We start from the raw sequence: 21,345 nt of genomic DNA, 5'->3' as shown, positions 1-21,345 counted from the left end.
TTTAAGGATGGCAAATCTCATCGTTATCAGGCTAACTCCTCTACTGGTGCCTCAAATCCCGAAACCTCTCCGAGCCCTTCCCCATACTCTTTCCCCAACACCAAGCTGAGAGTTTAAAGGAACATTCCCTCCCCCTCCCCATTCCCCCTCCCTCCCCCTTCCCTTCCCCCTCCCCCCCTCCCTCCCTCCCTCCCTCCCCCCCTCCCCCCTCCCTTCCCTGCCCTTCCCTTCCCCCTCACCTCAAGTAAATTCCATTTTGAGCTTTTATTTTTCTTGTTAATCTTGCCCCTCACTCCTGGGGGTATTGTTTTATCTAAGTATCGGAGTATCTGAACCTGATCCAGCAAGTACCCTGGCCACCCTGTGGACTTTGGGGAAAGCTGGGTTGTGATGCCTTTCACAGTTAAATAGCCCCCACTTCCTGCAGATGTCAGGAGCTCAGATGAAGAACACAAGAAAATAGGAGCAGGAGTAGGTCTCTGGAGACTGCCCCGTCACTCAAACTGATGGTGGTTGTTTGACACCTTAGTGATCCATAGAGTTACACAACATGGAAACAGGCCCTTCGGCCCAACTCGTCCATGCTGACTAAGTTGCCTACTTCAGCTCGTCCCACTTGCCCACGTTTGGCCCATGTCCCTCTAAACCTTTCCTGTCCATGTACCCGTCCAAGTGACTTTTAAATGGTGCAATTGTACCCACCTCTACCACTCCCTCTGGCAGCTCGTTCCGTATGCCTGCCACCCTTTGGGTGAAAAACTGGCCCCCTTTGACTTTTTTTCTTCTTGTCACCTTCAAGTATTTAAAGTGAAGGTAGTTTTAGACTCCCCTACCCTGGGGAGAAGTCTGTGACCATCCACCTTATCGATGCCCCTCATGATTTTATAAACCTCTACAAGGTCACCCCTCAGCCTCCTTCGCTCCAGGGAAAAGAGTCCCAGCCTGTCCGGTCTCTCCTTATAACTCAAGCCCTCCGGTCCCCAGTAACATCCCCGTGAATCTTTGAACCCTCTCCAGCTTAATCACATCCTGCTTATAGCGTAGAGATCAGAACTGCAAACAATACTCCAAGTGCGACCTTACCAATGATTTCTACACCTGTAACCTGTTGTTCCAATGAGCCGCCTTTTCACCAGTCCCCATATCCTCAATTCACCGATCTTTCGAAAATTTATGTACTTCCATTTTAAGTACTTCTAATGATCCGGTCTGCACAACCCTCTGGGACAGAGAATTCCAGAGGTTCACCACGCTCTGCAAGGAGAAATTGCTATGTACCTCCATACCTTATAGCTAGGTCTCCTTGTTCAAGATTCTACCACTGATGGAAACATCTCAACAGCCACCCTGTCATGTTCCCTTAACATATTATACATAAGAACAAGATCACCCCTGATTCTTCATTCTTCAGGGAGGGAGGGGGAGGGAGCAGGGAGAGAGAGGGGCTGTGAGGGGTTTGAATGAGTGGGAGAGGTGGGGACTGAGGAGCAGGACAGAGCATTTTGGGGCAAAGGCTGGTGACGAGAGAGAAAGAGGGAGCGAGGTTCTCTGGAGGTGCAGAGGCTGTGTTAACATAATCTACAGCTGCTGTCACCTGAGTGGATCCACGTTCCAATCCCTTCGAAGGGTCTTGTCAACCAACAGACTGAGAGTGGGGGTCTGCGTCTTGTTCAACGGTCTCCCAACAAACTGTCCCAAACGGGACCCTGTCAGGGTTTGGTGCTGGGAATCGCTGGTTTCCCACTGTAAGGCCTGAAATCCTGCCTCTATCTCAACCCTTGCCAACAATCACCCTGGTCCCCACCCACACCTTGTTCATCTCTAATCTTCTCTGCCCCTCCCTCACCACATCTGACCCCTGGTCACTCCTAGGGTCACAGAACAACACTGCTTGGAAACAGGTCCTTCTTCCCAACTCGTCCATACCAACTAAGATGTCCATCTAAGCTTGTCCCCTATCCCTCTGAACCTTTCCTATCCATGAACCTGTCCAAATATCTTTCAAACGTAATTGTACCTGTCTCTACCACTTCCTGTGGCAGCTCGTTCCAGATACAATTCTCATCTCCCCCCGCCTCTCCCCACCATCCCTCTCCTAATCTCTCTCACCCCCCAACCCCCAGCCAACTCCTTAGATCCATCTCCATCTGTTCAACCCCTTCCCGTCTCCACCCCACACTCCTCTGCTGTCGTCTTCCAAATCCAACCTTCCCTCACCCTCCCCATTGCTGTCCTGCTCTCACCTCACCCTCCCCAGCCCTCTCCACCTCAGCCCACACCCACACCTCCACTCCCTACCCCCTCCATCTGTTCCTCTCAATGCAAAATAGATAACACCAGTTCTAACACTTGCATCATGAGGTTCAGTTAGTTTGAGTTGAGTTGAAATTGTAATGCCTATTCTTTAATTTTTAAAAAAAGTATATAAGATAAAAAAAATACATATAATTTTCTAATTAACAATAATGAATTGGATTGGGTAGGGTTCTCCTGACTTGGATTGTTTGGGTTATGTTGACTCTTGTAAGGGGATTGGATTTGGTCTTGCATTTGATTTAATTGATTTGGATCATCCTGGATTGATTTTTTTTGGATTGGAGTGAGATGTGTTGATTTGAATTGTGTTCTGTTGTGTTATCTTGGTCTAAAATTTGTCCTGGATTGGATCAGTTTCTTTGTCTTGGACTGGAATGTGTGTGGATTGCCTTGACTTGACTTGAACTGTCTTTGGTTGGGTGGTCTTGCATTGGATAGTGTTCTCTTGTGTTGGTTTGATTTGGTTTGTTTTTCATAGGTTGGGTTGTATTGTTATGCAGTGTTTTGAGTTAGTTTGCATTGTCTTCTATTGGGGGTATCTTACATTGGATTGGTTTGAGTTGGGTTGGCTTGGATTGCATTGGAGTTTTCTCGATTGGGTTCTATTGTGATAGATTTGGGGCTTTGCCAGAATGGGTTGCACAGTCCTGAATTGGAATGTCTTGAATTTGATAGGCTTGGAGTGGCTTGCCTTGGTTTGAAGTGCCATTTGTTGGAATGGAGTGGCTTATGTTGACTTTTGGAGTGCGTGGGGTGACCTGGAGCGGCCTGAGTTGGCCTGGATCAGCCTGCATTGTCTTGAGTTGTCTTGGAGCGGCTTGGCATGACCTGGCTTGCGTTGGCTTGGTGTGGCTTGGGTAAGGTCTGCATTGGCTTGGAGTGGTCTGCATTGGCTTGTGTTCACTTGGATTGGCTTGACTTGGACCAGATTGCACAAATTTAAAATATGTTTGAATTCTCTTTGACTATGTACGTTGTCTTGGATTTTAGAGCATTACTCTGCATTGTGTTGTCTTGGAATAGATGATCCTGAGTTGGTTTGTGTAGCCTTTATTGGGATGGAGTTATACAGAAATGTTTTGAGTTGTCTTGGAGTGAGTTGCATTGTGAGAGATTGCTTTCTTTTGGGACTTTAACCTTGAGATGCATTGAGCTGGTTTGCGTTGTTTTGAATTGGTCGAGCTGCCTTGGGTGGGGTGGGGTGGAGCTGCCTTGATTTGTGTTGCATTTTCTTGGATTGAGGTGTGCTATATCTGAGTACATTTCCATTGGGTTGTGTTGACTGGGGCTGAGTCATCCAGTGTATACTGGGATGCTTTTTCTTGTACCGAGTTCTCTACCTTAAATACAGTGTCTTGGTCCAGATTCCTTACGATGAACTGGATTGTCATTGACTGGTTGCATTGTCTTGGATTGCTTTGTGTTGAGCGCATTGCCTTGCCCTGGATTGTTTCGGACAGGATTGTGTTGCCTTGAGTTCAGTGATCTTCTTGCACTATGTTGGATTTGATTGCTGTTGATTGGGTTTGCATTGTTTTGAAATGCATTGGATTATACCAGGTCAGTTGTACCCTGTTGGATTGAGTGTTGTTGTCTTGGAATGGACTGTATTATCATGGATTGCATTGTCTTGGATTTTGGTTCCAATGTTATGGTTTGGGGTGTGGGTTGCTTTGACTTGGACTGAGATGTGCTGTCTTGAATTGGGCTGTGTTTTGAATTGGATTGTATTTGCTTGGGAAGGGTTGAATTGACTTGATCTGGCTGGCACCGGCTGGTGTGATTTGGACTGACTAGCATGGTTTGGACTGGCTGCTACTGGCGTGGACTAGGTAGATTGTCTTGGTGTGGCTGCTGTTGGACTGGGCTGCCTGGCTTTGAAGTGTATTACACTGCCTTTCATTGTTTGGTACTGGCTTGCATTCTCTTGAATTGTGTAGTGTTGTCCCAGATCAGTGGCAGTGTCCTGGAGCAGTCTGCGTTTTCCTCAACACTCTTGTGTATCCCCTGATGGGAATGCATTGTGCATTGCAATGTGATCGGATCATGTTTTATTGTGTTGTATTATAATGGAGTTACCTATGATGGGATAGGATTGGGATGGGCTGTATTGGTTTGCTGTATCTGCTGGTTATGCTGTCCTGGCTGTGGGAGTTCCCCTGCCTTGGATTGCTTTGACTTGGGTTGTATTGTTGTGAATTGGGCTGGGTTATATGGGATCACTTTGAGTTGTCTCGTATTGGGTTGTGATACCCTTGTGAGACTGAGATGCAATGGTCTTGACTGAACTGCATTATCCTGGTTGGATTGCGTGGTCTTGAACTGTATTGTGTTGTCTGCCATTGGGTTGCATTGTTCTTGACTTGCTTTCTCTTCTTTTGCATTGGGTTAATTTATTACAATCTCTTGGTTAAGGATGTTTACTCTCGGTCTGGATTGGGTGGCATTGTCTTATGTTAGCTTGGTTTAGCTTGTGTTGTCTTAGATTCGGTTGGATCAGTTTAGATTAGCTCGCGTTGCCTGGGATTGGGTTGCACTGCTTGGTTTGGGGTACATTATCTTAATCTGGATGTAGTCGCCTTGTACTGGGTTCTATTTCCCTGGATCAGGTTGCGTTTTCCATGGATCGTGTTGGATTGTAATGACTTTGATTGGGTTGCCTTATCGGATTGAATTGAGTTCCAACAACCTGAGTGGGGTTGCATCATCTTGGGTTATTGTGTCTTGGACTGGGTTGTGTTGGTTTGGGGATCTGTCCTTTTGGATGGGATTGAATTGTCTTGGTTTGGTGACTGTAGTCTTGGACAGGTTTGTGATGTGTTGAATTAAATTATCTTGGACTTGACTGCATTTTCTTGGTTTTGGGGTGCTTTGGTCTGGATTGGATTGCATTAACTTGAATTGGTTTGTGTCACTTTGAACTCGATTATTTTGCATTGGGTTGCATTGACCTGTATTGGGTTGCATGCTTTGGATAAGGTTTTGCTATATTGAACTCTACGGGGCTTAGCTGCATTGTCTTGGTGGATTGCTTTGAATGGTTCTTGTGGATTGGATGAATTCTTCCCGTTATTCACTACTGGACTGGCGTGCGTTTCGGACCCCATGCATTGTCCTGTGTTGGATAGTCCTGTTCTGGCGGATTGCCTTCCCTGGGATTGAATTAAGCTTTAGGTTTGGGTTGCATTGCACTTTCTTGGATTGCAATGAATTGAATTCTCTTGGATTGGGTTTGCATTGACCTCAAATGAACCAGCCTCTCTGGAGTCCATTCCTCCCACTTCCTGCCTCCCTCAAAGCTAAAAATACGCTCGCAGTTTTAACAGATGCTGCAGTTGGTCTGGAGCCGGCCCACACCCAGGGACCCAGTTCCAGGGCGATCCCAGACACTCCTCCCCATTGACTCTCAGCCATTTGCAGCCCCTCCATTGTCCCAGCACTGGGCCGCTGCACGCCCCCCACCCCCCGCCGGCGAGCGTGCTCTCCCGCCGCAAGCAATCCCCAGTCACATCAAAGAAAATGCAAGCATCAAAGGAGCCACCGCCCCCCCCCACAATGCACGGAGGGGCATTGAAGGAGGGGAGGGGGGAGGAATGTGCAGAGTGTGGGGTGCACGGGGGGGGGGGTTATTTTTCTATGCTGGGATGAGGGTGGAAGGCTCCCGCCGGTGTGCGGGGGCAGTGAGGCGGCGCTGCCGGCACTACTTTCCCCGGGCCAGGCTCATTGTGCGCGAGCCCCGGAGCCGCGCGCGGGGGCTGCAGGCGGGAGGCGTCGCCGGGCGCCGCGGCCACCCGGCAGGGCTCGGGCTGCAGGGAGGGGCAGCCACGCCGGCTCAGCGTGCACAATAACGTCCCCGCTGCATTGATCAGTGTGCACGGAAGAGAAAGGCAGGCGGCAGCGGCGGCTCTGGAAGGAAGAAAGAAGTAAGGGGGGGGGGTGAGGATCGCGCACTGGGAGGCAGCGCTGGATTTGGATGAGCGGGGCGGGAGCTGAGCGGCCGGGAGGCGGCTCCTCGCAGGCAAGTGTGAGGGGGGGGTGAGGGAGGAGGGAGGGGGGTGAGGGAGGGGGAGGGGGGTGAGGGAGGGGGAGGGGGGTGAGGGAGGGGAGGGGGGTGAGGAGGGAGGGAAGGGAGGGGGGTGGGGAGGGAGGGAGGGGAGGGGGGTGAGGAGGGAGGTGTGGAGGGGAGGGGGGTGAGGAGGGAGGTGTGGAGGGGAGGGGGGTGAGGAGGGAGGTGTGGAGGGGAGGGGGGTGAGGAGGGAGGTGTGGAGGGGAGGGGGGTGAGGAGGGAGGGAGGGAGGGGAGGGGGGTGAGGAGGGAGGGAGGGGGGGTGGGGAGGGAGGGAGGGGAGGGGGGGTGGGGAGGGAGGGAGGGGAGGGGGGGTGGGGAGGGAGGGAGGGAGGGGAGGGGGGTGAGGAGGGAGGGAGGGGGGAGGGAGAGAGGGGAGGGGGGGAGGGAGAGAGGGGAGGGGGGGAGGGAGGGGTGAGGGAGGGAGAGAGGGGAGGGGGGTGAGGGGGGAGGGAGGTGGGAGGGGATGGAGTGAGGGAGGGGGGAGGGGGAGTGAGGGGGAGGAGAGAGGGAGGGGGGAGGGGGAGGAGAGAGGGGGGATGGGGAGGGAGGGGATGGGGGAGGGGAGGGAGGGGATGGAGTGAGGGGGAGGGGATGGTGAGGGAGGGGATGGAGTGAGGGGGAGGTGGGAGGGAGGGGATGGAGTGAGGGGGGTGAGGGAGGGGATGGAGTGAGGAGGGGTGGGGGGTGGGAGGGGATGGAGTGAGGAGGGGTGGGGGTGGGAAGGGAGGGAGCGAGGGGGTGGGGGGTGAGGGAGTAGGAGTGAGTGTGGGGTGGGAGTTGAGGGGGCAGGTGGGGAGATGAGGGGGGAGGTGAGGGGTGGGAGGGAGGTGAGGGGTGGAACAGGAGAGGAGAGGGGTGGGAATGAGGGGGAGGTCAGGTGGAGGGTGAGGGTTGGGGTGTGAGAGGGAGGGGAAGAGGTGGAGGTGAGGAGGGATGGGTGGGGTGAGGGGGTGGGAGGGAGGAGAGGATGGGTGGGGAGGTGAGGAGGGGTGGGTGGGGTGAGGGGGTGGGAGTGAGGGAGGAGAGGGTGGGTTGGGGATGGGGAGGTGAGGAGGGGTTGGGAGAGGGTGGAGGTGAGGGAGAGAGTGAGGGGAAGTGGTGGGGAGGAGGTGAGGAGGGAGGGATGAGGGGTGTGGGTGGAAGGAGGGGTGAAGGGGTGGGTGGGGGACAGGGAAGGGATGAGGAAGAGCAGGTGGGCTGAGAATGGACAGAGAGTGGAAGGACAGTGGTGAGATGGGGTGTGGAGCGATGGGGGAGGAGAGTGAGGGGCAATGGCAGGAGTGAAAGTAGGATTAGAAGGCCACATGAGGGAGAGGAGGGTGAGCGAGGGTATGGGTTGGGTTGGGTTGAGGGAGGGAAGGAAAGTTGGGAGAGGAGGTGTGGGGTTGGGAAGGAGGGTAGAGTGAGTGTGGGAGGAGGGTTGGGGAGTGAGGTAAGGAGGGGAAGTGGAGGGAGAGGCTGATGGGAGGGAGAGAGGTTGGGTGGTGCTGGAGTGGGTGGTGTAGGAGGGAGTGGAGTGGGAGGTTTGGGGTATTTGGGAAGGGAGAGTGGGGTGGGAAGGTTGAGTGGAAGGGCTGTGTTCAGTGGATTCAGGATGAGTGTGAGCGGCATGAGGGGTGTGGGTCGGGGAGGGTTTGGGGGCATCGTGAAATGGAGGTGAAAGGAGGCGATGATTGATAGGATATGAGGTGCCCAGGCGGGGTGCGGAGGTGGGGTTTCTTGGGGGGGGCCAGTGAGGGGAGGTGTGCGGAGGTGAGATTGGTGAGGTTGAGAAAGCAGATAGTGGAAGTTGGAGGGGCTTTGGAGGGTTAGAGTATTGGATGGGGGGGGTGGTTTGGAGGGTTGGAGGAGTGGGGAATCGGATTGTCTGTGTCTTGAACCTTGGGTTAACCGAGTTCTGTGTTCCTGTGGATCGGAGGGGAAGCCACCCTGGGTTGGTGCCACTTCCTGGGCTTGTAGGTGATTCCCGTGCAGCCAAATAGCTTTGCCCTGTTGGAAGCACAGTCACGGGGCCATGAGCCGACAGAGCCTCGGGATTGGGGCAGAGCTCAGAAAGCAGCCGTCCTTGTAGGGCAGGCGGTCACTCTTTGCTGTGGAATGTGTCACAGCCCATTGATCAGGAATGGTGATAGGGGAAGGGGAGCAAGGGTTGTTAACAAAGTCCGGCGGGGGGGTGGGAGGGTGATGCGGAGCTCTCGTCTCCCAGTGAAGCATGCTTTGTGTTGAACTGGATGAGGACATGTATTCGAGGCATCAAAGGGGGCTGTTTGTACTCCCCACCACTCACATCTGTTCCAACCAGTGCTTGGGAAGCCTTTTTCCCTTGGTTGTTGCAGCTAATTGCAATGTGGTAACTAGCTGGGAGGGGACTGTTCAGCCTTCTGAGCCTGTTCAGTGAGATCTCAGCTGATCTAAATCTTAACTCGATATGCCCACGTTTCCGACCCGCTCACCCCGGTTGAAAATCTATCGTATGTCCCGGAATCTCCACCAGAGCCCCACTGCTCACCACCCCTTTGTGTGGGGAAACCTGCCTCTTGTGTGTCAGTGCTGAACGACCTGGCTAGAATTCGAAGGTGCCGTATCATCTCTTTCGTTCCCTCACCAGAGGGATTAGCTCTTGTCTGTCAGTGCGGGCAGTTTTTATTTCCACTGCTTTAAACAGCTCGCTGAGGTCACTCTTCAAATCTCCCAACCTCAGGAAACCACAGTCCTGATTTTAAGAAGTCAGCCCCAGGGGGGATTTAACTGCCGAGAGCCCAGAATGAGTCAGTTTAATCTCCCTCCACCCCACCCCCACGCTGTTCTCGCCTTCCCTTGTCTTTGCCCTCCCTCGCAGCCACCTCCTAACTCTCCCACCCTTTTGGATCAGGAGCAGATCTTTCCTGTGGTTTTTCTCTCTCCTCCCCTTGTGTCTTGTGCCTGAAACCACAGGCAACATCTCTACCCTTGCACCAGCTGCGGCATGTTAATCCAGCACAGTCCAGGAAGTCAACCCCTTCCTCGGCCTTCGTCCCTACACGGGGGTTTTGGGGGTGGGGGGGTGGTGGTGAGTGAGTGGTGTGATGGTGATTCGATGGGGGAGGGGTTGTGCTCTTTGACCTGAGTTGGTGACGTCTGTTAAAGCAGAGAGCGGTGCTTTACTCCAGGGTTTTCAGACCATAAGATTTAGGAGTGGAATTAGGCCATTCGGCCCATGGAGTCTGCTCTGCCATTTAGTCATGACTGATTTTTTTTCCAATCCCATTTTTCCACCTTCTCCCCGAAACCCTTACTGCTCCCACCAATCAAGAACTTATCAATCTCTGCCTTAAATATACCCAGTCACTTGGCCTCTGTACTAACAAATTCCTCTGGCTGAAGAAATTACTTCTCATCCCCGTTCTGAAGGGATGTCCCTTCATTCTGAGGCTGTGCCTTCTGGTCCCAGACTCTCCCACTGATGGAAACATCCTCTCCACGTCCACTCTGTCCAGGCCTTGCAGTATCTGGTAGGTTTCAGTGAGATCCCCCCCTCATCCTTCTGAACTCCATTGAGTACAGGGCCAGAGACATCAAATGCTCCTTGTATGTTAAGCCTTCCGTTCCTGGGATCATTTCTCGTTTTGGGGTTGGTTCAGGTTGTCTGAGCGTTAGTGCGTGAAGCTGGGCTTAGGCTGGTGACTACAGGGGGCTGTGTGTGTGAGTGCTTAGGGTTGTGAGCTGCATTAATGTTGCTTGTCTGTTCTCAGCAATACATGCTGCTGAGATCAACGCTGTCACTTTAAAGTTTGAGCCTCTTTGGTTGGTAACAGGGGATGTACCCAGTTGGATGTAGCCAAGATGTGATGCCCACCTCCTGTAGTTTGTTTGATTGCTGCTTTGGTGTAGGGTGGGGCCAAGGTTGATGAGACCAGGCGGGGACACCTGGTTCCAACGCCAAGCTTGTGTTCTGAAGGTGATAGGAAGGCCCGAGTCTTCCGTGGTTCTTGTGACTGGTGATTGGCCAAGAATCCAACATCCTAATCCAGTTCATTCTGATGGGGCATTTAAAATTACCAAGGGGGCAGAGGGAAGGTAATTTCACATGCAAGCAAGATCAGAATCAGGTGAAATCACTCTTAAATTCAGGGGAAACTTTTCCCCAGAGAGCCAGGAGAATGTGGACAGGTATGTGGATAGGAAAGGTTTAGAGGGATATGGGTCAAATGCGGGCAAATGGGACTTGCTTAAATGGGCATCTTGGTCAGCATCAGCAAGTTGGGCTGAAGAGCCTGTTTCTGTGAGTCGAACGTGGATTTCTCTCCCACAGGAAGTGTTATAAGGGCAATCCAGAAAAATACATTGGGGGGAGAGAGAGAAACGAGGAGGGGATTGGCACAGAAGCTGATTCCAGAGACCTGGGTTTGATCCTGACCTCCAGCGCTGTGTGTGTGTGTGTGTGTGTGTGTGTGTGTGTGTGTGTGTGTGTGTGTGTGTGTGTGTGTGTGTGGAGTTTTCATGTTATCCATGTGACTGTGTGACTTTCCCCCGGGTGCTCCGCTTTCCTCCTACGTCCCAGAGATGTGCTGTTGGTTAATTGGCCGCTGTAAATTAAAAACCAAGCCAGGAACTTCAGCTTGGTCACCTGCGGCTCGTGGGGAATGCTGCAGGCTGGGTCTCTGGTTTGTCCTGCTCTCCGGGAGTGCATTAAAACCCTGCCTTGTTTTTACCGTGACCATTCTTTTGGGAGTAAATTGAATGTTTTTAATCTAGTTTCCATCCTCCTTGCAACCGGAGTCTCACCCGCCTACAGTACTGTGGCTCCACTTTGATGCATTTTGCAGGTCAGCGCTAGGCAGCATTGCAGTCAACGCAGTGGTGTCCAGATCTGCCTGCAGGCATTGGTTGAGGGCATCAGTTCCCATCCCCACAGAGGCGAACACTGTCTCGGTGTCAAACCTGCTTAGTGTGGCTCAGGCCACTCCCCGTGGGACGTTTGCACTCGCTGGGCGAAAGGTGTGACAGCTGGCAAGGGGCTCCCTTGGCGCCGCAAGCACTTGGTGTCGTTTGGCGGGTGTGGGACGGGCCAGAAGTGGTTGTGGGCTTTGGGAGTCGTCACAGCCTGCTTGGAATGAGGTTCTGGAGTTGGGGATCTGAGCTACTGCACTGGGGCAGTGTTAAGAACTCTTTTCCCTTCATGTGTGGTTCTGGTGGAGGTTTTTGAACCCTTCACTTGAATGATAAAATATCTTTTAAAAGTGAAGATTTTGGTAATTGGTTTATTATTGTTACATGTACCGAGATACAGTAAAAGCTTTCGTTTATGTGCCATCCAGATGTATTATTCCATACATAAGTGCATCGAAGGACGAAAAAGAAAAACAGAATGCAGAATATAGTGTTGCAGTTACAGAGAAAGTGCAGTGCAGGAAAAGTGCAAGGGCCACGACAAGGTAGATAGATCAAGGGTTCATGTTATCACATAGGAGGTCCGTTCAAGGGTCTTATAACAACTGGGTAGAAACTGTCCTTGAGCCCGGTGGTGCGTGTCCTCAAGCTTTTGTATCTTCTGCCCGATGACAGGTGGGAGAAGAGAGAATGTTCCAGGGTGGGAGGGGTCCTTGATTACGTTGGCTGCTTTCCTGAGGCAGTGGGAAGCATTTACTCCCCCTTTCCCATGTGCCAAGCTGGTGTGGCTGATGAGTTGAGAAGTTTGGCATGCAGATCAAGACCCTGCATCAGTCCTTTGACCATCCCTCTGCCTCCACAGATACTGCTTGACTTGCTGAGTTCCTTCAGCAATTTGTTTTTTGATGCAGATCAATATTATGCCCTCAACTTCCAAGGAAGGATTTGGGAAGTTGCTGACGCCGTTTTTCCAGGAAAGTGACGCAGTGCCTGTTTGGAAGATTACCGTGCTAACAGCCCAAGGTGTGGAGGTTTGGTAACCTTCCGCTGTCTCCTCTTCTGACCGATTGCCTCCCTCCCGCAGTGATGCCGGTGATGATGGAGAAGTCGGGCTCGGCGGGAATTCTGTCCCGGGGAGCCAGGATGAAGGGCTTGAACAACGGGAGCAACAACGGGAGCCAGCACCTGCGGGAGTCGGAGGAGGAGAGCAGTGACGAGGAGCAGTCGCATGCCACCATGTCAGTCGTCTCCATCGAGTGGAAGAAGCGGGAGCAACATGGCCTGCACGGTGGGCACCTCCATCTTAGTCAGTCCCCGTTTTACCATCCTCTGGTGTAATTGTGTAGTTGTCCCCAACGACATTCCCTGCCCCTCCCTCCCCCAGCCCTCCACCCACCTGCCCTGCCCCTCTTGCCTGCCTCTCCTGCCCCTCTCCCTCCCCCTGCCCCCTCGCTCGCCCCCACCCAGCCCGCCCCTCCCTGCTCCCTCGCCCCCACCCAGCCCGCCCCTCCCTGCTCCCTCGCCCCCACCCAGCCCGCCCCTCCCTGCTCCCTCGCCCCCACCCAGCCCGCCCCTCCCTGCTCCCTCGCCCCCACCCAGCCCGCCCCTCCCTGCTCCCTCGCCCCCACCCCGCCCGCCCCTCCCTGCTCCCTCGCCCCCACCCAGCCCGCCCCTCCCTGCTCCCTCGCCCCCACCCAGCCCGCCCCTCCCTACTCCCTCGCCCCCACCCAGCCCGCCCCTCCCTGCTCCCTCGCCCCCACCCAGCCCGCCCCTCCCTGCTCCCTCGCCCCCACCCAGCCCGCCCCTCCCTGCTCCCTCGCCCCCACCCAGCCCGCCCCTCCCTGCTCCCTCGCCCCCCCCTGCCCAGCCCCCCTCCCTTGCCCCCCATCCAGCCCCCCTCCCCTGCCCCACTTAGCCCCTCCCTCACCCCTCGTCCCTCGCCCCCCACCCCTCTCCCGCCCCGCCACTCCACCACCTCTCACCCACCTGCCCTGCCCCTCCCCCTCCCTCGCCCTGCCCCCTTCACTCCCCCTGCGCCCACCCCTCCCCCCTCCATTCCTTCCCCTTACATTTGCCCGCCCCACTCCGGCCCCTATCATCTCTCCTGTCCCCCTCACCCGCCGCTCCTCTCCCCCCAATCTTGCTCCTCTCGCACATGCCTTCCCCTGCTCCTTCCAGTCCCGCCATTCATTCCCCTTTCGTTTCTCTGCCCTCTGCCCCTCTTACCCACTCCCCTACCTTCTCTTCCCCCACCTATTCCCCAATATTTCCTTTTATTTTCTGAACTGTACTCCAGTAAATTTGTGCCTTGTTCTCTCTTTCTGTTCAGACAGCATGATCCGGGTTGGATCCGACTACCAAGCCGTGGTCCCGGAGTGTCACCCAGGTACGAATCCCACGGGTAAAGGAAGGAATAGCTCGTGAGCAATGTGGAAAGGACTGCAGAGGCTGGAAGGGTGAAACAAGGGATGAGTGCTGAAATGCTGCCTGACCTGTGGGGGTGTTGGCGGAGAGTGAAACACTTACTGTTTCAGTGGACGATCTCGTCATTGGTGACGGTAATTTTGGGGTCTGACTGAGCTAAAGCAGAAAATGTGGGAAAAATTCAGCAGGTCAGGCAGCATCTGTGGAGAAGAGAAGCATTCAACGTTTTGGGTCTGTGATTCTTCATCGGAACTGGGACGGGGAGAGACGCGAGTAGTTTATCAGTAGGAGAGAAGGTGAGGAAGGGACAGAACATAGAACAGTGCAGCACAGGAACAGGCCCTTCAGCCCACAATGTCTGTTCTGAACACGATGCCAAATTAAACTGAATCCCTTCTGCTTGCACACCATCCCTATCCCTCCATTTCCAGCATATTTGTGTATCTATCTGACAGGCTCTTAAACATCTCTGTCGTATCTGCTTCCACCCCCAGCCCTGGCAGCACATTTCCAGGCACCCACTGCTCTCTGTGTATAAAAACAAAATTCCACCTCTCCACCCCCCCCCCCCCCCCCCCCCCCGCCATAGCTCCTTTAAACTTCCCCCTCTCACTTTGAATGCATGTTCTCTAGTATTTTTCATTTCTCCCCTGGGAGAGAACCAACCGAAGTTTGTCCAACCTCTCCTTGTAGCTCATTCCTTCTAATCCAGGCAACACCCTGTGAACCTCTTCTGCACCCTTTACAAAGCCTCCACATCCTTCCTCTAACAGGGTGAGTGAGAGCAAGGGAGTGTCTGCGATGATGAATTGAAATGGCTTAATGCAGAAAGTTACCAGCACATCAAGCTCCTGGCCTGTGTAATGAGGTGTTAATAGCAAGGTGGTAGGACTTGCCCGGCACACTAGACATCTATGCAGGATAAGAAACAAAACCAAGAAAATGGAAAGTGCAGGAAAAGCTAAGCAGATCACAGAGCATCCTTCCTATAATGTGGCGATCAGACAGATGGTAATAATATTATGAAAGCTTAATTCATTCACTAATGCTAGCCTTGCTTAGTAAAATGCACCCTAAGACGTCTTCAGTACATGCCTGCTCTAGTGACAAAGTTCTGCTTTCACAGCTGTAATGGAGGGCACCTATGTAAACATTGGTGGTACTGTGATCGCGTGGGTTTCCTCTGGGTGCTCTGGTTTCCTCCCACATCCCAAAGACGTGCGGTTTGGTGGGTTAATTGGCCGTTGTAAATTGCCCCTTGTGTGTAGGTGGCAGGAGAGTTGAGAACGTGTGAGAGAGAATAAGGGAAAAGTGGGTGAATGGGACTGATGGGATTGCTCTGAGAGCTGGCATAGACTCGATGGGCAGAAAGTGTGTGGAAATATGTCGGACATAGCACAGCATCTCTAATGGGAGGATGCAAAGATGGTGTGGCACGCTTACACGGGCAGTTGGCATGTAAAGATATGGAAATTTATGACATGCAATTTGGAATAGATAACTGGATTAAATTAAAACAGCGCTCCCTGATCGAGTAGTCTCCAGTTCACCTAACTTAACAAACCCAAAGACCCTCTCCCAAGCGGATGGCATCCTCCGTACCCTCCGCACGTGTTGTTCCAGCATTCTCGGCTGCTGCACAGTTATCCTGCAGTTTCTCTGCGTTTATCTACAGCGCGCATCCTGCTGCCTCAGACACCATTCTGCCATTTTCAGGGTGTCTGTGAGGAGTCGGAGGTGTCAGAAGTGTAAAGGGAGTGCCAGGAACAGCAGTAGTGTGTCAGAGAGAGGTAAGACAAGCCTGCAAGGTATTAAGAATGTCTTAGACCCAAGTACTGGAGCACAAGAGTGATAGGGAACTGGACTGGACGTTGCATGCCCCTCTCCTTTCCCCATTGACTGACGTCCAGGGCACCTTGTCATCGTGAGGGTCTGACCCCATCTCCGATCAGAGCCTTGTTCTGCCTGGTCTGGTAGATGTCAACCTTGGGAAGAGTGGAGAGTTCTCCCGATGTCCCGGACAACCTTGATGTCTCAGCTACCCAACACCCAGAGGTTCTGAATCTCTCTCTCTGTGGGGTCCTGCTGTGTGAAAACAAGATTGCTGCGTTTGGCTTCATTGCCACCACACTTGTAGCTCTACAGTGTTTGACTGACAGTCCACTGCTTTTCATTTGGTTGGCCCACTGCTTTGTGGCTCTTGCTACGTAACAAAATGTATAGTGCTATTCACATCATGACCTCTTCCTGTCCCAGTGTGCGGCACAGATGTGAATTAGTTGTGAGAACTCCCAACCTAAGTCAGGGGCCCATCTGCCCTCTTAGGATAACTGGTACTTTTCAAGGTGCAAGGCTCCTTTAGATTTGCCCCTCTGGCACCTTAACATTCCAAAATTCACCTCCTTCCCAGCCTTCCCAAAGTTTTTCCGCCATCCACAAGTCAGGAGCGTGATGAAACACCCTCCGCTTGCCTTGGTGAGTGCAGCTTCAACAGTACTCGAGAAGCTTGACACCATCCAGGACAAAGCAGCCCCTTCCTAAACACTCTCTCCCTCTACCACTGGTGCACAGTGGCTGCAGTGTGCACTGTCTATAAAATGCACTGCAGTTACTCACCCAGGCTACTCCGACAGCACATCTCAACCCCACCACCTCGCCCACCAAGAAGGACAAGGGCAGTAGGCACAGGGGCATGCCAGCAGGTTCCCCTCCAGGTTACACTTCACACACCATCCCATCGGGGAAACATATTCCTGTACCTTCCTCGTCACTGGGTCTAAATCCTGAAATACTGTGCCCAACACCCTCACCAGGAAGACTACAGTTGTTCAAGATGGTGATTCACTCCCATCTTCTCAAGGCAATAAATAATAAAAACCTTGCCCTTCTGAAATAAAGATGCTCTGCAGAAATGCACTGGGGTCATTGGGCTGTCAACACTCTCTGGTGTTGGTGTGGGGGCTCAGACCCACAGTATTCTGACTGAGCCAAGACTGCTGCCCGCTGAACGTTTCCAGAACTATTAGGCTGGCCGCTCCCCCCTTCGACCAGGATGACACACAAAACTGGAGCTACACCTGGTGATTTGTGAACTGACAGTAGAGTTAAAACCCAACTGAGCCAGTGTTCCTTGGGGGGGAAATGGGATCTCCCTCTTATACCTGTCCTGCATCTCTGTGACTCCAGCAGTACATCTTGCTCACAGTAAGTTCCCCACCCCATATCCCTGCAGACTCTCCAGGGGGAGGTGGGGGTAGTAGAACAGCCAGTCACCAGGGGAGAGGAACACAGTGTCCTTACTGAAATCCAGTCCAGTTAGTCTGTTGACATACTTATGATTTGGAAGCTTTTATAACTTAGCTCACAATAAGGGCAAATGTTTGAAAGAGTCACAATTCTCCCCCTTACCCCACCCACTTCAAAATGTGACACATCTGTGTAAGATCCCCCTCTCTCTGAAGGAAAGGATCTCATTCCCAGCTGAGCTTCTGCTTGTGTGTTTTTGTTTTTAGACAGTGCCACGCGCTTCATTGAGAAGGATGCTAAGGGCATGTTGGTCTGGTCTCCCAACCACAACATCTCGGATGCAAAGCGTAAGTTTTAGCCTGATGTTCAGCATCCTACCAAGAAGGGATGAGGGGCTGGAACTAGTGAGTTGCCCTGGTAGAGAGCCAGTGCAGACACAGTGGGCCGAATGGTCTCCTCCTGTGCTATAACCATCTGTGACTGTGTACTGGGGTACAGAAGGAAAACTTGACCCTGGTTCAGTCAGAGGAAAGCACTGGACACCTGAAGGTGTGATGCACACATTGTTAGTGAAGGTTGAAGAGGTAAAAGCAGCAAGGAGGGAGGGTGGAGCGCTGGCCAATCAGAGGGGGAGTGCCGGAAGAGAGGCCAGCCATGGTGGAGGTCATCGGCACAGAGATCAGTGATGGAGACTGGAGGTAATTATTAGGCTGATTCCTGGGACAAGAGGGTTGTTCTGTCCCAGGCAGCTGAGAGTTGGAGCTGGATTCTTTGAAGAATGAGGGGCGATCTTATCGTAGGTGGGACATGGTAGGTATCGAGATGTTTCCACTAGTGTGAGAGTCTCGAACGAGGGGCTGGAGTTACAGGATAAAGGGTTGGTCAATTAACACTGAGGTGTGTAGGAACTTCTCGCAGAAGGTGGTGATTCTCTGCCCCGGAGGGTTGTGGAGGCTGGATCACTGGGGGGGAATTAAGGAGGAGGGGGATAAATATTTGAAAGATTGGAGAGTTGAGGGCAATGGGGAACTGGCACAGAGGAGGAGATGGGGCCTGGGGCAGATCAGCCATGATCATATTGAATGGTGGGGCAGGTTTGAGGGCCCTGCCTCGGTCAGTGTGTAATCACAGACCTCTACTTTGTTGTAGTACTCACCAGTCTATGAAGGTTCAGATCTTTGATTGCAGGATTTGTCTTTCTGTATCAGTGACAGTGCCCGGTGTGAAGCCCTTTTCTAATTCTGCTTCTGTCTTTCAGTCGATGAGTACATCGCGATGGCCAAGGAGAAGCATGGATACAACATCGAGCAGGTAGGCTGGATCTGGGTTCCTGGCACTGAGTCGCGCTCTGTGATCCAGTCAGGTTCGGGACTTTATAAGTAGTTGGGAGTGAGTAACTGGCTGGAATCTAATCAGGAGGTTTGGTGGGGGTTTATGTATAGAATAATAGATATCCAGGAGTGAGTTGCAGGCTGGGATCTAATCCATGGGTTTAGGGCGTTTATATATAGAATAACAGATCCCAGTTACAGGCTGGGATCTAATCCAGGGGTTTGGAGGGGTTATATATAGAATAATAGATCCCTGGGTTTGAGTTACAGGCTGGGATCTAATCCAGGGGTTCAAGGAGTTTATATATAGAATAACAGATCCCAGTTACAGGCTGGGATCTAATCCAGGGGTTCAAGGAGTTTGTGTACAGAATAACAGATCTGTGGGAGTGAGTTACGGGCTGGAAACCAATAAGGTGATGGTAGATGTGCAGAAGGTTGTGGGGTGGTTTACAGAGGATGGAGTAATTGTGTAATTTGAGGGTGTGTAGCCTGGGGAATGGAGGGAGCTGCTCTGCTGACTGTTAACACTTGGACACCTGCTTCTCCCCGTCAGGCGCTGGGGATGCTCCTCTGGCACAAGCACGATGTCGACAAGTCGCTGGCTGACTTGGCCAACTTCACGCCTTTCCCGGACGAGTGGACCGTCGAGGACAAGGTCCTGTTTGAGCAGGCCTTCAGCTTCCACGGGAAGAGCTTCCAGCGCATCCAACAGATGGTGAGGCTGGGGTCAGGAGGGAGGGAGAACTGGGATGGACTGAGGTGGAGGGAGGGCTGGGATGGAGAGGGAGGACGGGAGGGATTGGGGTGGATGTGTGGGGAGGGAGACTGGAGTGGAGGGAGGTAGGATTGGGAGGGTGGGAGGTTGGAGAGGGAGGGAGACCTGGGGTGGAGGGAGAGAGAGGAGGGAGGAGTGGGCCGAGGCTGATGGGGACCTGATGGAGGTGTACTGACCTATGAGGGACGTTGGTAGGGTGGCTCGTTGGAAATGTTTTCCTGTTGCGGGGGCACAGGTTCAGGGTTTGAGGGGGAGAAGTTTTTGGAAATTGGAACACAGTGCCTGCAGGGGTGGTGGGGGCAGAGACATTCACATTTGAAGTATCGAGACAAGTACCTAAACGAGGCAGAGAAAGCGACGGACCAAGTGCAGTCAATGGGATCAGTGTAGACGGGTGCTTATTGGCAGAGACGTGGTGGGCTGAAAGGCAGGTCCCTGTGGGATATGTGAGCGAAGGGTGAGTGTGACCTGATGGTTCAGCCCCGCATGGCTCAAGCATCAAGGGTTTGACCAGCTGAACTGTAACGGGCACAGGGGAGAGAGCCTGCTGCCTTTGGGGAGGAGTGGATGGAGCGGTCTGGGCTGGTGATGCTGCAGGCATTTACATAGAGGGTGTGTAATCCCCTCCTCCTCTTGGATTAAAACCCCCCCCCAGTTACCAGACAAACTCATCTCTAGCCTGTGAAGTACTATTACTCCTGGAAGAAGACGCGGACCCGGACCAGTGTAATGGACCGTCAGGCACGCAAACTGGTGCACAAGAAGGAGCGGGAGGACAGGTGCGTGAGTCGTTTCTGTCCATCCCACCCCCTCCCACTTCTCCCTGGCTCTGAGCTCACTCCAGGCAACCCTGCCCATTGCCCTGTGTCTGTGTTCCCTCCTCCCACCCCCCCAGTCCCTGCTTGGTGGTGGACGGTGAGAGGGGTGGGGCGGTGCTGACAGAGCCGGGGGCGAGAATGAGTCCCTTCCTGGACCTGCCCTCACCTCTCGTCTTTGGTCTGTGTGCAGCAATGACGAAGCAGAGGAAGTGACGGTCCAGATCGCAGATGACAGTGATTATGAGCCCGATGTGAAGAGGGAGGTGAGTCCTTGTCTTGCTCTGCTCTCCTACCTGGGTGGCCAACGTACCTCCTGTGTTTAAGAATTGTTAAGTTCGTCGCTTTGATAGACTGGTTTCAGAGCTGGATAAGGCACAGAATGAGCTAAACCTGATGATATGTGAACTGACAGCTCTACTGTCACTGGGTCTAAATGCTGAAATGCTGTACCCAACACCTTCATCAGGAAGGCTACAGTCATTCAAAACAGTGACTCAAGGGCAATAAAATTAATAAAAACTCTTGCCATCCAAAATGATATGAGCCTCCACAGAAAGGCACTGGGGTCATTGGGCTGTATTAGAAGCTAAACCCTCTGTTGGTGATGTGGGGGCTCACACCTACAATGTTCTGACTGAGGCAAGACTGCTGCCTGCTGAACATTGCCTGAACTGTTAGCCTGGCCGCTGCCCCCTCGACAGACTGCCTCCTGACCTGGATGAGGCACAGCTCTGGAGTTAAACCTGGTGATTTGTAAGCTGACAGCAGCGTTAAATCCCAGCTGGGCCCATGTTCCTCAGGGAATGGACTCTTAAACGGACCTCTTGTACAATAAAGATGGACTCTTGCCCTCACAATCTATCTTGTCGTGGCCTTGCACCTTATTGTCTGCATGTGCTGCACTCTCTCTGTACTAACACTACATTCTTCCTTTTGTCACTTTTCCTCCCTTTGTACTACCTTGACATGCTTATGTTCTGAAATGATCTGTATGGAAGGCATGCAGAACAAAGTGACAATAATAAACCAATTACCAAAGGGGATCTTCCTCTCACCTGCCCTGCTCTGTAGATTAGGAGATCAAGAGTTCATCTTTATTGTACAAGTCTGTTCAAGCTGTCCTTGAGCCTGGTGATACATGTTCAGAAGTTTTTGTATCTTCTGCCCGATGGGAGAAGAGAGAATGCCCGGGGTGGGTGGGGTCTTTGATTATGTTGGTTGCTTTCCTGAGGCAGTGAGAAGTGTAGACAGAGTCTGTGGAGGGGAGGCTGGGTTGTGTGATGGACTGGGCTGTGTCCACAGCTCTGCAATTTCTTGTAGCCATGAGCAGAGCAGCTGCCGTCCTGAGCCGTGATGCATCGGGATAGGATGCTTTCTACGGTGCATCTGTAAAAAAAAAATTGGTGAGGGTCATCGGGGATGTGCTGAATTTCCTCAACTGTCTGAGGAAGTAGAAGCGTTGGTGCACTTTCCAGGCTGCAGCATTCACTTGAAG

General features: G+C 52.8%; 1 protein-coding gene across 1 annotated transcript in view; it reads left to right on the top strand.

Annotated features, from left to right (window-relative positions):
• Nucleotides 1-21,345, top strand: part of LOC127586912 (REST corepressor 2-like) — a 49,207-nt gene that overhangs the window by 20,511 nt on the left and 7,351 nt on the right. Inside the window, 8 exon segments of the mRNA XM_052044940.1 lie at nt 12,338-12,541; nt 13,583-13,639; nt 17,190-17,270; nt 18,182-18,234; nt 18,811-18,972; nt 19,688-19,709; nt 19,712-19,811; nt 20,041-20,113. Coding sequence (XP_051900900.1) covers nt 12,338-12,541; nt 13,583-13,639; nt 17,190-17,270; nt 18,182-18,234; nt 18,811-18,972; nt 19,688-19,709; nt 19,712-19,811; nt 20,041-20,113 — 752 coding nt within the window.

The sequence above is a fragment of the Pristis pectinata genome, chromosome 38, assembly GCF_009764475.1.
Source record: "Pristis pectinata isolate sPriPec2 chromosome 38, sPriPec2.1.pri, whole genome shotgun sequence".
In the NCBI taxonomy this organism is placed as follows: domain Eukaryota; kingdom Metazoa; phylum Chordata; class Chondrichthyes; order Rhinopristiformes; family Pristidae; genus Pristis; species Pristis pectinata.
This window is presented reverse-complemented; position numbering and strand designations above follow the sequence as displayed.